This window comes from Bos javanicus, chromosome 19 (assembly GCF_032452875.1).
Source record: "Bos javanicus breed banteng chromosome 19, ARS-OSU_banteng_1.0, whole genome shotgun sequence".
Lineage (NCBI taxonomy): Eukaryota > Metazoa > Chordata > Mammalia > Artiodactyla > Bovidae > Bos > Bos javanicus.
The window spans coordinates 46,451,410-46,467,576 of record NC_083886.1 but is presented as its reverse complement, the minus strand read 5'-3'; the positions used below and the strand labels follow the sequence as shown (position 1 = coordinate 46,467,576).

At 51.5% G+C, this 16,167-nt stretch overlaps 1 protein-coding gene across 4 annotated transcripts in view; it reads left to right on the top strand.

The window, feature by feature from the left end:
• The window catches only part of ARHGAP27 (Rho GTPase activating protein 27), a 33,569-nt gene extending 27,353 nt beyond the window's left edge, over nucleotides 1-6,216 (top strand). For all 4 annotated transcript variants that reach the window (XM_061392180.1, XM_061392179.1, XM_061392181.1 and 1 more), the window contains exons 9-16: nucleotides 1,895-1,993; nucleotides 2,981-3,086; nucleotides 3,233-3,355; nucleotides 3,429-3,527; nucleotides 3,720-3,797; nucleotides 3,934-4,068; nucleotides 4,217-4,322; nucleotides 4,428-6,216. In XM_061392180.1, coding sequence (XP_061248164.1) covers nucleotides 1,895-1,993; nucleotides 2,981-3,086; nucleotides 3,233-3,355; nucleotides 3,429-3,527; nucleotides 3,720-3,797; nucleotides 3,934-4,068; nucleotides 4,217-4,322; nucleotides 4,428-4,605 — 924 coding nt within the window. In that variant the 3' untranslated portion in view covers nucleotides 4,606-6,216. The remainder of the gene's footprint in view (nucleotides 1-1,894; nucleotides 1,994-2,980; nucleotides 3,087-3,232; nucleotides 3,356-3,428; nucleotides 3,528-3,719; nucleotides 3,798-3,933; nucleotides 4,069-4,216; nucleotides 4,323-4,427) is intronic.
• Nucleotides 6,217-16,167: the final 9,951 nt, after the last annotated feature.

The window sequence follows — 16,167 nt, the reverse complement described above, 5'->3', positions numbered from 1 at the left end:
ACAAGGGAAGCCCAAGAATACTGGAGTGGGTAGCCTAACCCTTCTCCAGGGGAATCTTCCCAATCCAGGAATTGAACCAGGGTCTCCTGCATTGCAGGCAGATTCTTTACCAACTGAGCTATCAGGGAAGCCTGCCACCTGTAGGCAACTTCAGATTTTTCTCAAGTATGCATGCGTGCTAAGTCACTTCAGTCGTGCCCAACTCTTTTCAATCCTATGGACTGTAGCCTATCAGGCTTCTCTGTCCATGGGATTCTTCAGGCAAGAATACTGGGCTGGGTTCCCGTGTCTTCCTCCACAGGATCTTCCCGACCCAGATATCGAACTCTTTCATCTCATTTGCATTAACAGGCAGATTCTTTACCACTAGTGCCTCCTGGGAAGCCCTTTTTTAGGAGACCGCCCTAAATACTGTATCATCAAGGATGGCCAGTCTTCCTAGTTGTCCTGGTGGCCCCTGACAATAGCTGGCTTGAGTTCTGCCTGCCTGTGCAGTCAGCAGAATGCATGTCTTGTACAATATATAGATACATAACTAGACAGATTTGCCTTCCATGTGAAACTCGAATGTGAACTGATTACCGCTTTTGAGACAGCTGCCGAAAAGAATGGCAATTGTTTTAGAAGCATTGTTAGGCCATTTGTTCTCTGAAATAACAGATAGGGCCCCTCTCAGTTTAGATTAGAATGAGGTTGCGCTCTCTGCCCACTGAAGGTTCTCTGGTCTTTGCAGGGAGGAGGATGGAGTAGAACATGCAGGTTTGTTTTGTTTTGCCTTTGAAAGCATTTTAAATTCCATTAAAGTCTGCTGCTGCTGCTGCTGCTAAGTCGCTTCAGTCGTGTCCGACTCTGTGCGACCCAATAGACGGCAGCCCACCAGGCTCCCCTGTCCCTGGGATTCTCCAGGCAAGAACATTGGAGTGGATTGCCATTGCCTTCTCCTCATTCAAGTCTAAGTTAAATAATTAGACAGCCAAAGCACTGCGCTAAGTCTGGAAGCTATAACCTGTCTGAGACAGTTTTATCTATTTATTTATTTATTCAGCTGTGTCGAGTCTTAGTTACAGCACACAGGTTCTTCGTTGTGTCATATCAGATCTTTCATTGAGGAGCATGGACTCTCTACTTGGGGTGCATGGGCTTAGTTGCTCTGCTGCATGGGGGATCTTAGTACCCAGACCAGGGATCCAACTAGTGTCTGCTGCATTGCAAGGCAGATTCTTAGCTGGACCACCAGGGAAGACCCTCAGACAGTTTTTGCTGACTCTGACTCTCTCACAGGACCCAAAGGCAGGGCTGGTATGAGCTGCAGCCACCAACCATTCCCATCCACCTTGAAGGCTTGGTTCTCAGAGCCAGAGGCCGAGGAGAGATCCATCCAAGTTAGCCTTGTTTTTTGTAGACTTCGTTATAGAAACAGCAGTCAACTGATAAAGAACCCAGGCTGTTAATATCTGCTTGCAACTCAGTAGTGTAGAATAGTGGCTTTGGGGCCTCCCACATGGAGTTCCTTTCATTGATTTTTTGCTGGCTGGTGCTCTGGGTAGGCCTCCCATGGGGAGGCAGGATGGGGTAAGGGAAGGCACACCAGATGGCTAAGCCATGCAGTTCTGCTGCACGCAGATCCTCGCTCCATCAGTCACTAGCTGTGTGTCCTCAAGGAAGTTGCTTAAACTCACTGAGCCTCAGTTTGCCCATCTGTAACACAGAGATGCTGTTACCTACTTCTTTAAAGAGGTGGAATACCTTGGCTTGGGGAGAGGCCCTGGCTCTATTAGTCTTTGAGTTCCTGGAGACAGCAATAGATCACCTCTACCCCTGTATCCCCCTTGGGGCTTAGCCCTGGGGCAGACCCAGGGAACCAGAGATGACTGAGTGACTTGTGTCCCACCAGCTTCGGAGCCGAGATGGCTCAGAATACCTGATCCAGCATGACTCGGAGGCCATCATCAGCACCTGGCACAGTGCCATCACCCAGGGCATCCAGGAGATGGTATGCAGAGCTGGGGGCTGCCAGGGCTGGTGGGGAGGGGTTGGCCAGCCATTATGCAGGGCAGCTGTGCCCACTGTGGGTGAGGCCCTCCACTTGGGTACTGGGAGCTCCATGACACTGGTAGGTAAGTAGTCCTCTCTGCAGATGCAGATGGGCTGCTGAAGAAACAGCTTTTCTTAAGTAAGTGAATCCAGCCCCTGGGGTTGGCCCTACGGGACACCTGTCCAGGTGAACATATCCTAGAGTAGTGACCCATTCCACACTGAGACAGGAGAAAAGGAAATACTCTGGTAAACAACCTCAGGCTGGAAAGAAAGGCTGAAACCAGAAGATATCATTTAAAAGGACTGAATTGATGGGTCTACCATTTTTTTAAGTTCAATATATCAATTGCATAAGTAGAGATGGGGCAGGCCCACTCTGACAGTTCTTCACCTGGAAACAGCCTGGGGCTTTTTGATCCTTAATTCCCTATTAAGGAAATAGGCAACACTGGATGCCCTGCTTGGCTGTATTAATAATGGTAGGAATCCAGATCCAGAAAGGTGATACTGGTGAGGTGGTTGGCAGTGCTCTGGTCCCAGCTCACACTGCAAAATTGAACTGGGAGCCATGTATTGCGAAATGCTGACCTAGTGGAGTGTGTACAGAAGAGCTAAGGAAAATGGTGGTGAAAGGGGACCAGGAACCAGGAGGTGGGTAGGGGCAGTCAGGATGAGAAAAGGTGGGGGAGAACAGGATGCCTGTCCAACACCTGGAGGGCTCCATGTAGCTAAGAGGGGGCGTGAATGGGGTTCCCTGATGGAAGTAAAGCTGAGTTGACCTGGGTAAGGGAACAGAGAATTCTCTGCCAAGGGGTCTTCAGTCCAGGCCTGCTGGGAGGGCATTTCAGTCCCTTACCCCATCCCAGAAGAATCCCCCCACCCCACCCCCCGGCCCCGGCCAGTTGGCCCCAAGCTCTGCCTCTCTGAGATTGTGTGATTCTAGTCCTCAGACCTGCCTCCCGAGGAGGAAAGTGAGAACAGCGGCGTGGACTTTAGGTCCAGTGAGCGCCTAGGAAGCTGGCAGGAGGATGAGCCACGGCCTGGTGCAGGTGTGCTTGGGTCGGGGTGAGGCGGGTGGAGGCGGATGGCAGACATCCTTAAGGGGAGTGGTGACCACCGGGCTGGGGCCGCAGGGCCGCTCAACCATGGTGCCAACGACTGACCCAGCCCTCGTGTTCCCATTGGCGTTGGGCAGCACCGTCCACCCCGGGGCCCGGAGGCCTGGAGGGTGACGTCAGCAAGGTCCGGCAGAAGCTCCTCAGGTTCCTGCTGAGGCGGCCCACGCTGCAGTCGCTGCGGGAGAAGGGCTACATCAAAGGTACCCGAGGGACCCGAAGAGCGGGGCGCCAGTGGCCCAGGGCCGAGGCGGCGCTGACGAGCCTCTCCCCCAGACCAGGTGTTCGGCTGTCCGCTGGCCGAGCTGTGTGAGCGCGAGAAGAGCTCAGTGCCGCGCTTTGTGCAGCAGAGCATCCGCGCCGTCGAGGCCCGGGGTATGTAACCGCGCCGGGCCAGGCATTCCCGGAGCCTGAAGGCCTCCTTCCAGAACCCCAGACGGAGACCTCCAGGGAGGGGGTGGGGCTCTGGGTCGAGGGGGAAAGAAGGAGAGCTTCCGAGCAGGAATCAGAGCAAGGGCTTTAGCGCCAGCCCACTGAACCCGGGGTCAGCACCTCCCTCCGCTCCAGGGCTGGACATCGACGGTCTGTACCGCATCAGTGGAAACCTGGCCACCATCCAGAAGCTGCGCTATAAGGTGGACCACGGTGAGGCCCGCCCCGTGGCCCTGCCCCAGGCCTGCAGGCGCTTGAAGGAACGAGCTGACCACCTCTTCTTCCTTCCCCATATCCCACCCCCCCCCCCGCCCCCGCCCCCGCCCCGCCTCCCGACCTCCCGCCGCAGATGAACGTCTGGACCTGGAAGACGGGCACTGGGAGGACGTTCATGTTATCACCGGCGCCCTGAAGCTCTTCTTTCGAGAGCTGCCCGAGCCCCTCTTCCCCTTCTCACACTTCCGCCAGTTCCTCGCGGCCATCAGTGAGCGCCTGGGGGAGGTGGGGTGGATAGGGTACAGATGGGGCTGGGCTGCCTCACGCACGCTCCTGTGGTGACCAGACCCCCGAAATACCGAAGTCAGCCCCCTCTGTTTCCCCTCTCTCCTCCCTCTGACCCGACCCTTACCCAGAGCTACAGGATCCGGCCACGCGTTTCCGCTGTGTGCGGGACCTGGTGCGCTCGCTGCCCGCCCCTAATCACGACACGCTGCGGGTGCTCTTCCAGCACCTGTGCCGGTGAGCGCGGGGAGCTGCGCGGGAATGGGGAGGCGGGCCTGAGGGGACCCGACCCCTTTCCCCCCAGCTCTGGGCATTGATTCCAAGCCTCCACCCCCGCTGCAGGGTGATTGAGCACGGAGAACGGAACCGCATGTCAGTGCAGAACGTGGCCATAGTCTTCGGGCCCACGCTGCTGCGGCCCGAGACGGAGGAAGCCAGCATGCCCATGACCATGGTGTTCCAGAATCAGGTGGTGGAGCTCATCCTACAGCAGTGCTCGGACATCTTCCCGCCGCACTGACCGCGGGCCCCCAGCCCCACCCCAGCTGCTGGACCTGGGAGTGGGGGCGGCGACAGTGGTCCTGCATGGGCAGCTGGAGGCCACGCAGCTAGACTGTTTATCTCTGGCTAGACTGTTTATCTCTGAGACCTCCCCTCCCTTCAGACCGTAGGCGGCTGCGAGTTCTGCACCCCTTCGGTTCTGAGGGTATGGTGACCCCTTGTGGGCAGTTCTCAAACTGGGGGGGTTCCTACCCCCCCCACACCCCCCCCTGCCCCGCGCCCGAGTTGGCCTGTTCGGAGGTTAATTGGGGTCTGTTCTTTACCACAGCGCTACCTACTGGGCACGTGCGAGGATGCAGGGTGGGGGCGTTTTTTGGGACAGCCGCTGATGCCCCGGGGACGTGGCCGAGGGCATTCCTGGTTTCGTCAGGCCTGCACCTGGTGGAGGCCTTCACGGAGACCCTGAGGGTCCCCGGCCCTGTGCGTGGCACTGTGCCATCATGAAGCAGCAAGTGACAGCTTCCCTGCTGCGGAAACAGGACTGATCGATCCAGTGGGCAGCTGAACTTGCTTTTCCCCAGGCCTCTGGGCTGAAGCTCCTGCCAGGCTTAGCCACTGGCTGGCTGTGCACCATTTTCATCCACTTTCCCAGTTGGAGTTCTGGGTCTCTGCCCTCCCTTGATCCATTTTGTGCTCTGTGCGAGGGTTCTTCCTGGTCACTAAATGTGTACCCTGCACCTGCCACTTGACACACACCATTTCTACTCACAATCCCATTTGACAGATGAGGAAACTGAGGCTTACAGAGGCAAAGTGACTTCAGGGTCTGGTGGGTGATTGGACTCCCCAGCTCAGCCTTCTGTCACACCAGAGCGCAGCTTCCTGTGAAGGTGCCATCAGTCCTTTCAGCTACCCCCGCTCAACAGCACGGCCTTATGGGTAAAGCAGTGAAACTAAGCTGGTGGGTTCTGCTGAGAACGTCCCTGAGGGCAAAGAGGGAGTCTGCCGAAGCTCTTCTTCTCTGGGGGGAGGAATAATAGCACTGGCAGGAGTTATCCTAGCCCTTCTCGGTGCCCTTGCTGTCCCGTGTACCTCCCTAGTGCCCACCTTGCTGTGAAGAACTGGGAAAGACTGCAGGGTAGGGGGAAGGCAGGCTTGACCTCAGGAAAGGAAGTGCGAACCCGACCCCGGCGTCATCGGCCCCCCTTCCCTTCTCAGACACAAACCACCTCAGTTTATGGGCCTCAGCCTCCTTCCCCCACCCACCCGTTCATGCGTTCAAACAACAGAAGCTAATATTTATTGACATTTGCACCACGCCAAGCATCTTACTTGGATTATCTCACTCATTTCTCACAGCCAATATTTATTATCTGCTTTTCTGTGCCCGGCACTGTGCTCTGGGGCAGGGGTACCGCACACTGCCTCCCTGGTGGAGCTTCTGGCCTGGTGGGTGGGACTGACCCAAGCCCACCCCTGATGCCAGCAGGCCTGGGGCAAGAGTACAAATGAAGGCTTCATACCATACATACATCAACATCTTGTAAAGTTACCAATCAAGATGAATCGATAGAATGTGTTCTATTCTCCTACTTTGTTGTCTAACTTTAAAAAAAAATATTCTCCTGTTTGTTATTGTTATTATTTAATTATTTATTTTGGCCGTTCTGGATCTTCATTGCTGTGCTCGGGCTTTCTCTAGTTGCGGAGAGCAGGGCCTACTCTAGTTGCGGTACACAGGCTTCTCATTGCATTGTCTGCTCTTGTGGCCGAGCACAGGCTCTACAGCACGCAGACTCAGTAGTTGTGGCCCCCAGGCTTAGTTGCCCGATGGCATCTTCCCAGACCTGGGATCGAACCCATGTCCCTGCATTGGCAGGCGGTCTCTTAACCACTGGACCACCAGGGATGTTGTAATTCTCCTACTCTGACAAATATGCTTTTACAATGACCTGGAAAGCCAGGTTCTAACATTAACTTCTTTGGCTCTGCTCTCAACCCAGCCCCACCCCTAATCTTCCCACCCTCAGGGCATCCTGGCCCAAGGAGAGGGACACATGTGGACATTCCAACCATGAGTGCAAACTGCTGTCCCTGGTCACCCCACACAGTCCACACTCTGAGGGAAGGGACATGGGGTCCCACATGTCAGGAGCATGGTCTAAAGGGATGGGCCTGGGCTCTAAGGGGACCCCACAGAGTCCTCATTCTGGGGGGAGAGGCACAGAGAATGTCCAGAGTTGTTCAGTTGCAAAGTCGTGTCCAACTCTGCAACCCCATGGACTGCAGCATGCCAGTCTTCCCTGTCCCTCACTATCTCCCAGAGTCTGTCCAAGTTCATGTCCATTGAATCTGTGATGCCATCCCACCATCTCATCTTTTCTTACCCCTTTCTCCTCCTACCCTTTGTCCTTCCCAGCATCAGTATCTTTTCCAGCGAGTTGGCTATTTGCATCAGGTAACCAAAGTATTGGAACGTCAGCTTCAGCATTAGTCCTTCCAATGAGTATTCAGGGTTGATTTCCTTTAAGATTGACTGGTTGATCTTGCTGTCCAAGGGACTCTCAGGAGTCTTTTCCAATACCACAGTAGAACCTTCTAAAGTGAGACCCATGGCAGGTCAGGGGCCCCTCTCACAGGCCTATGGGCAGAACTAGATGGATATTAAACAGCCAACTACTTGACTAACCATGTTTGTATGGGAGCTGGGAAAAGTGCAGGGTGCTCTGAAGGTGTGTCACTGGGGTGTAACTGTCCCCCAGGGACCCAAGATGCCTCTGCGTAAGTCACATTTGAGCCAAGCACTAGAGAACGAAGAGGAGTCAACAGGGTGAGGAAGTAAGGGAAGGGGTGTCTAGTCAGAGGGAACAGCATGAGCAAAGGCTCTGAGGCAGGGAGGCTTGTGGGGAGAACAAAATCTGAGCGATGACCATGGTGACCGAAGCCCACAAAGCCAGTGGGCATGGGTGGGAGGTGAGGCTGGAGAGGCCGGCAGAGGGCAGAGTGCTCAGGGCCTTGGGACCACGATGAAGGGGGGCCTGTGGCAGGACAGTGGCAGGAGGATCTTGGGGCAGGAAGGTCTTGGGAAGTGTCAGCTCCCCATCCCAGCCCACCCCAGGTTTTTGACCCTGCCAAGAGTTTGGCGGGTGTTCAGTAATGTAGTCACAGACACGGAAGTCCCAAAATCATCACATTCTATCACCAGGCGGAGCTTCAGAAAGCACCTACTGTGGGGATTTCCCTGGTGGTCCAGTGGTTAAGACTTTGAGCTCCCAATGCAGGAGGCCCGGGTTCCATCCTTAGTCAGGGAACTAGGTCCTGCGTACTTCAACTAAAAGATCCTGCATGCTGCAACTAAGACTCGGTGCCAAATAAATTAGTATTTTTTAAAAGAGAAACCAGGAAAGAAATTAACTCCTACCAATGAGCAAGCTCCTGGAAAGATGTCATAACTCACCTGAAGTCACAGGGCAGGTTGGTGGCAGAGCTTATTGTATGCGGTCTGAGCATCTACTGTGAGCCCACCAGAAATCTGAAGAAGTGAAGTCGCTCAGTCGTGTCCGACTCTTTGCGACCCCATGGACTGTAGCCTACCAGGCTCCTCTCCCAGGCTCCTCCATCTATGGGATTTTCCAGGCAAAAATACTGGAGTGGTTTGCCATTTCCTTCTCCAGGGGAACTTCCCGACCCAGGGATCGAACCCGGGTGTCCCACATTGCAGGCAGACGCTTTACGGTCTGAGCCACAAGGGAAGCCCTTGCTCAGTCATAAACCCTCCACTGCAAGCCAGAAGGTGAACAGTGAATACATTTGAGATGAGTTGGATTTTGTCTGAAGACACAAAGATACATAGAAATAGTATCTGCTGTTTTGAAGTGCCATCTGGTTGGGGGGCAGACAAAAATAAGTGGGGGTAGCACAGCTGATAAGGGCTGTCACAGGGAGCCCCCTCCCCATCTGTCTCCCTCTCAGCAGAAGCCCCAGGTCCTCGAGAGCTGGCTGTCTGCCCTGATGTTGCCCTAGAAACAGCCTCTGGTGCCCCTCTGGATGCTAAGTCCGGTGGTCACGCCCAGCCCTCATGTGAGCGGACTTCTGAACTGCCTGTCATCCTAGAGACACACCATCCTTCGCTCGCAGCAACAAGAGTCTTTGCCCAGCCTGTAAATGTCCATGGCCCACTGCTCTCTCCCTCCACCCTCCCTGACGAGCCTCATCCAATCCACTCTGGGGACTCAGTCACCAAGCCAGCATATGCGTCACCCAGATCTCTGTCAGCAGCCCAAACGGCTCTTTTCGGAGTTCCAAGTGCAAATGTCCATCCACACGGGGGGCCACCAGGCACCCCAAGTGCAGCCTGCCTGCAACAAAACTGAAACCAGCCCCTCCCCCTTTTCAGGGCACAGCACCTCCAAGCACCCGAGGCGCCTCTCCCTCCGCAACCAGTCAGCCACCAAGTCCCTATCTTCTTCCTCCTAAATATTTCCCAGCTCGGCCTCTCCCACCTCCACTCAGACTCTCATCTGGATCCGCTTCTTCCTTCCCTGTTCCATCCTCCCCTTAGCAGCCATTTGACCAGACCCCCGAGGCCCTTCCCAGCCACACCTTCCATCTCTGCACACCTCTGTGCCCATGGGTGTGGCTCCCAGCCCACTCCAGAATGTTCCTTGCCTCCCTGCCTTTGGGCCCACAGTCTCCCAACTTCCTCCCCTTCCCCTGGCCTCCTCTTCCTCCTCCCAGCCTCACCTCAACACCTGCCCCCAGATCTCAGATCTCTTCTCATAGCAGACAGGCCTTTCTCTCTCATCACACTTGCCTCCCTGTGATGTAACTGTGCCTCCACGTCCTTGTTGTCACCACTAGTCTACGGGCTACATGTCTTCAAGATTCATCCATGTACATCATTCACTCTTATGGCCAAATAACATTCCACTGTACGATTTTGTTGTTGTTTGGTTGCTAGGTCACGTCCAACTCTTTGAGACCCTATGGACTGCAGCACTCCAGGCTTCCCTGTCCTTCACCATCTCCCGGAGTTTGCTCAAACTCACATCCATTGAATTGATGATGCTATCCAACCATCTCATCCTCTGTTGTCCTTCCCACCATCAGGGTCTTTTCCAATGAATTGGCTTTTCACATCAGGTGGCCAAAGTGTTGGAGTTTCAGCAACAGTCCTTCCAATGAATATTCAGGGTTTATTTCCTTTAGGATTGACTGGTTTGATCTCTTTGCAGTCCAAGGGACTCTCAAGAGTCTTCTCCAATATCACAGTTTGAAAGCATCAATTCTTTGGTGCTCAGCCTTCTTTATGGTCCAACTCTCACATCCGTACATGACTACTGAAAAAAACATATACGTAACATCTTTTTTTCATCCATTCACTAATTGATGGACATTTGGATTGTTTCCATTTGGGGGCTGTTATGAATAATACTGCTGTGAACATTCAGGCATGAGTTTCTAATGTGGAAATACCGTCTTAGTCAGCTTAGGCTTCTATAACAAAATAACATAGACTGGGTAGCTTCGAAAACAGAAATCATTTCTCTCAGTTTTGGAGACCGGAATTCTGAGATCAGGGTGCCAGCACAGTGGGGTTGTAGTGAGGGCTCTCTTTCTGGCTTGCAGATGGCCGCCTTCTTGCTGTGTCCTTATACAGCAGAGAGAGGGAGAGGGAGGCAGGGAGAGAGAAAGTTCATCTCTTCCTCTTTGCTTCTTTTTGAGTCAAAAAATTTAAAAATCAAAAGTAAAAAATATTCATTAATTTATCAAATATTTTGAGGGGTAAACTTAACAATAGCCAAGCACTGACTACCATTGGCCAGTTTCATTTTCAAGGGAAAGTGAATACGAAGTCTTGAGAATTCATTCTGGTTATCTTCTGCTGCACTGTAAAATGGGAACCAGCCAACTCACTATAATGCCTCACTCAATATCCTTAAAAACTTACATTGCATTGTCTGAAAACATAATTTATTTCAGCTTCAGTTTTATGAATTTATCTATAATAGGAATCAACCAATTAATTATAGTACATGTGATTCAATTTAAAAGTTATAATCAAGCTTTTTGTGGCATAGTTCATAGTAAAGAAAATTAATGCATTTTAGGGCCAAATTTGGCTTCCCAGGTAGCTCAGTTGGTAAAGAATCTGCCTGCAATGCAGGAGACCCTGGTTCTATTCCTAAGTTAGGAAGTTCCACTGGAGAAGGGATAGGCTACCCACTCCAGTATTCTTGGGCTTCCCTGGTGGCTCAGATGGTAAAAAAATCCACCTGCAATGTGGGAGACCTGGATTCAATCCATAGGTTAGGAAGATCCCCTGGAGGAGGGCATGGCAACCCACTCCACTGTTCTTGCCTGGAGACTCCCCATGGACAGAGGAGCCCAGTGTGCTACAGTCCATAGGGTCACAGAGAGTGGGACACAGCTGAGCACAGCACAGGGCCAAATTTACCAGTTTGTTTATTTTAAAAATGATTCTGGTAATGGTTTTCTTTTTTTAATTATTTTATATTGGATTCTAGTTGATTTACGATGTTGGGTTAGTTTCAAGTGTGCTCATCTCTTCCTCTTCTTATAAAGACACTAATCCCACCCTGAGGCCCCACCCTCATGATCCATCTAACCTAATTACCTCTCAAAGGCCCTGCCTCCAAACACCATCACATTGGGAGTTAGAACTTCAACACATGACTTAGGGAGAGACACAGTCAGTTCATAGGAATATGTCTCACTCTCTTCCATATATACTTAGGAGTGGAATTGCTAATTCATACAGTAACTATGTTTAGCTTTTTGAGGAACTGTCAAACTACAGTTTTGGTCAAACTCTGGTTTTCTCCACTGATTGCATCATTGTACATTCCCAGCCTGCAACGTGTGAGGTTTCTGTTCTCTGTTGCCTGCTGTGACATCTGTTTGAGGCCTTTGTTCTCCCCAGGCCCCTCCCCCACTCTCTCTCTCTCTCTCTCTCTCAACAGGTGACCTCACTACGTCACAGAAAATATGGGAACCCTTGTACATCCCACCATCAAGCTCGGAGCTCCCTCACCACAGCCCCCCTCACCTCCTTGTCCCTGATACCTCAGAGCAGACCTCTCTCCAGGGCACAGCTCATCTCTTGCCTTTGTTTCAGAAAGTATCCCCGATCACAGGCCATTTCCTGTCTTCTGCTTTTAATTGCTGTCTCGGGTTGAGTTCTGCAGGATACGGAGAGAAGCCTGTAGGCAGTTAGCTGGGGGGCGTTCAAGGATTGTTGGCAGAAAGGCAGTGGCAGGGCTGGACCAAGGGAAAAGCTAAACTGTGACGCAGGCCCATCTCAGGCCTCAGCCAGCCCCGCAGGAAACTCAGGCTGGGACACACTCAGTATGGCCCCACATTGTGGCAATGAGGCCAGGACTGTAAAAGGCCTTATCTACCAGTCGTTGAATCACGGCTGCTTTGGACAATTGGGGGAGGTGGGGCTGGCGGTGGATGCATGAATTTGAGCAAAGAGACTCTCTATAGCCCAGGGCTCGTCCAGGAGAGAGGCTCAGATGAGAGCTCTCAGCTGCCAACCTTCCCGAAGCTGGGGCAATTAGTGCTTCAGTCCTGGAGGGGTACCTGGGTGGTACCCAGGGCAACCACCACAACATCCAGGTGGCTCCTTCCTCTCACCATTTGCAGCCCTTGCTCACTCTTCCAGGCTTCCCTGGTGGCTCAGAAGGTAAAGAATCTGCCTGCAAGGCCAGAGACCCGGGTTCGATCCCTGGGTCAAGGAAGATCCCCTGGAGAAGGGAATGGTAATCCACTCCAGTATTCTTGCCTGGAGAACCCATGGACAGAGGAGCCTGGCAGTACATGGGGTCACGAGGAGTCGGAGTCATCTGAGTGCAGTTCTGTTCTCCCCTTCCTCAGTCATCTTTTCATATTCCGCTTAGGCAACCCTTCCTCAGGCAGCCCCTCTCCATGCCCAGCTCAGTCAGTTTTCTTGGTTATATACCATTGGAGACCCACGTGCCTCTCTTATCTCAGCTTGGCATTTTACAATCATATATCATGATTATTTATTGTTATCTACGCCCAGTAGCACTAGTGGTAAAGGACCCGCCTACCAGTACAGGAGATAAAAAGAGAGGCAGCTTCAGTCCCTGGGTTGGGAAGATCCCCTGGACGAGGGCATGGCAACCCCCTCCAGTACTTTTGCCTAGAGAATCCCCTGGACAGAGGAGCCTTGTAGGGCTACAGTCCATAGGGTCACATAAGAGTTGGACATGACTTAGCGACTTTACACACACCCACCGCCATGATACTGTAAGCCCCAGGAGGGTGAGAACTCTGTTATTGCTCACCCGAGTATGCCTGGCACGTAGCACAGTGCCTGGCATATGATAGGTATTCGTTAGATACTCATTAATGAACCAACGCATGAAAAGGTAGAGAGTCAGAGTTCAAGACCCAGCTCTGCCTTTTCCCATCAAGGGATCTTGGCCAGGTTTTACAGCTCAATGTGCTCATATGGATGGTCAGGACATTCACACTGATCTTGGAGAGTTCTTATGATTATAAAATGAGGCACGTGCAACACGCATGGCCCAGAAACTGATGCAGAAACATTGTGAAGTCCTGCTAATCTTCCTTCCTCGGACCCAAGGATAGTCCTGGGTCCTGGGGCAAGACAGTCTCTATGATGGGACCCGTAGAAGCGTCCTGGAGGAGCCCCCAGGGTGCAGCCACAGGGCAGGACAGCACACTGGGATATGGCTTTTTTGTTTCCCGGCAGTCCAGAGCAGCCTTTTCTCTAAGACTGAGCCCCAGGAATGTATTCGTGATACCCAAGAGGACACCAGCATTATGCAGAAACATTTTCATCAGTTCAGTTCAGTCACTCAGTAGTGTCTGACTCTTTGTGACCCCATGAATTACAGCACACCAGGCCTCCCTGTCCATCACCAACTCCCGGAGTTCACCCAAACTCATATCCATCGAGTTGGTAATGCCATCCAGCCATCTCATCCTCTGTCATCCCCTTCTCCTCCTGCCCACAATTCCTCCCAGCATCAGAGTCTTTTCCAATGAGTCAACTCTTCGCATGAGGTGGCCAAAGTACTGGAGTTTCAGCATTAGCATCAGTCCTTCCAAAGAACACCCAGGACTGATCTCCTTTAGAATGGACTGGTTGGGTCTCCTTGCAGTCCAAGGGACTCTCAAGAGTCTTCTCCAACACCACAGTTCAAAAGCATTAATTCTTCGGCGCTCAGCTTTCTTCACGGTCCAACTCTCACATCCATACATGACCACTGGAAAAACCATAGCCTTGACTAGACGGACCTTTGTTGGCAAAGTACAGTCTCTGCTTTTTAATATGCTATCTAGGTTGGTCATAACTTTCCTTCCAAGGAGTAAGCGTCTTTTAATTTCATGGCCGCAACATTTTCATAGAGGCTTATTATTGGGTTACACATGTAAGCAGCTTCTGTCAATGGATAGTTCTACCACTCCCAGGCTGTATTCTTGTGAAATTTTATTAACATAATTAAATAAAACATCTTACTGAAATAGGACTAAATATTTAGCTGGTGAAATGTTTGCCTTTCGATACTTAATTAGCCTTCTAACATCATATAGAGGAAAACAGCCATTGAAATGATTTAGCGTGATATAGAAAAGTACTCGGAGAAGGCAATGGCACCCCACTCCAGTACTCTTGCCTGGAAAATCCCATGGGCAGAGGAGCCTGGTAGGCTGCAGTCCATGGGGTCGATAAGAGTCAGACACGACTGAGCAACTTCACTTTCACTTTTCACTTTCATGCATTGGAGAAAGAAATGGCAACCCACTCCAGTGTTCTTGCCTGGAGAATCCCAGGGACGGGAGAGCCTGGTGGGCTGCTGTCTATGGGGTCGCACAGAGTTGGACACGGCTGAAGTGACTTAGCAGAGAAGTGCTAAGGACTTCCCTGGTGGTCCAGTGGTTAAGAATCTACCTGTGAATGCAGGGCACACGGTTTCAATCCCTGGTACTGGAAGATTCCACATGCCGAGGAGCAACCAAGCCCATGAGCCCCATCTACTAGCCTGCACTCTAGAGTCTGTGTGCCGCAACTCCTGAGCCTGTGCACTTACAGTCTGTGCTCTGCAACAAGAGAAACCTGCACACTCCAACTGGAGAGTGGCCCGCACTCGCTGCAACTAGAGAAAGCCCAAGCACAGCAACAAAGGCCCAGCACAGCCAAAAATAAATAAAAGCAAATCAATTAACTTTTTAAAAAGTGCTCAGATATGATTTTCATACACGACTGTATCTAGATATGAAGCTTGAGGTGTCTCCAAATTTTTTAACTTAAAAAAAATTTGTTTCCAGACTACAAAATTTATGTCATCATTTAAAAATTTTGAGAGAAAAACTTTTTTTAAAAAAAGACTGAGCCCCCAGTGTTAGGAGAAGGGCATTTTGTCCACTTGAGGACCAGAGCATCAGAGATGAGAGAGTGCTCCCTTAGGCCAGTACAGGACAGGACCCACTGGAATTAACAAGCAAGTCTCCCCAGGCAGAAAGTGAAAAGGAACTAAAGAGCCTCTTGATGAAGACAAAAGAGGAGAGTGAAAAAGCTAGCTTAAAACTCAACATTCAAAAAACGAAGATCATGGCATCCGGCATCTTTAGGATTTAAAGGAAATCAACACTGAATATTCATTGGAAGGACTGATGCTAAAGCTGAAGTTCCAATACTTTGGCCATCTGATTCAAAGAGCTGACTCACTGGAATAGACCCTGATGCTGTGAAACACTGAGGGCAGGAGGAGAAGGAGGCAGCAGAGGATGGGATGATTGGATGGACATGAGTTTAAGCAAACACCAGGAGATAGTGAAGGACAGGGAAGACTGGTGTGCTGGAGTCCATGAGGTCACAAAGAGTTGAACATGACTAAGCAAGTGAACAACAACAATCCCCCAGGTTGTGGGGCCCAGCCCCCTGTGCCCACCAAGAGGGAGTATTCTTCTATTGCCAGCCTCAGAGGAGAGCTTGGTTTATTGAAGGAGGTAGCACTTTTCATTCAACGGACTTCATCCTCTGTAGCCCACCAGTGACACAAGATAGAGATAAACAGGTAGCTGATATGGCCAGCTGTGCTTTTTTTTCCCTTTGCATAAGCTATTTATTTTGAAAGAATTATTGACTCAAAAGAAGTCACATGAATAGTACAACGAAGTCACATGTACACATCACCCAGCTTCCCCCAGCAATGACAATTTACATAATTGTCGCTTGTTACAATGGAGAAGGCAATGCCACCCCACTCCAGTACTCTTGCCTGGGAAATCCCATGGACGGAGGAGCCTGGTAGGCTGTAGTCCATGGGGTCACTAAGAGTCGGACATGACTGAGCGACTTCACTTTCACTTTTCACTTTCACGCATTGGAGAAGGAAATGGCAACCCACTCCAGTGTTCTTGCCTGGAGAATCCCAGGGACGGGGGAGCCTGGCGGGCTGCTGTCTCTGGGGTCACACAGAGTCGGACACGACTGAATCGACTTAGCAGCAGCAGCAGCAGCTTGTTACAAAAGCCAGAGAAGTGATTGACATTAGACACAACT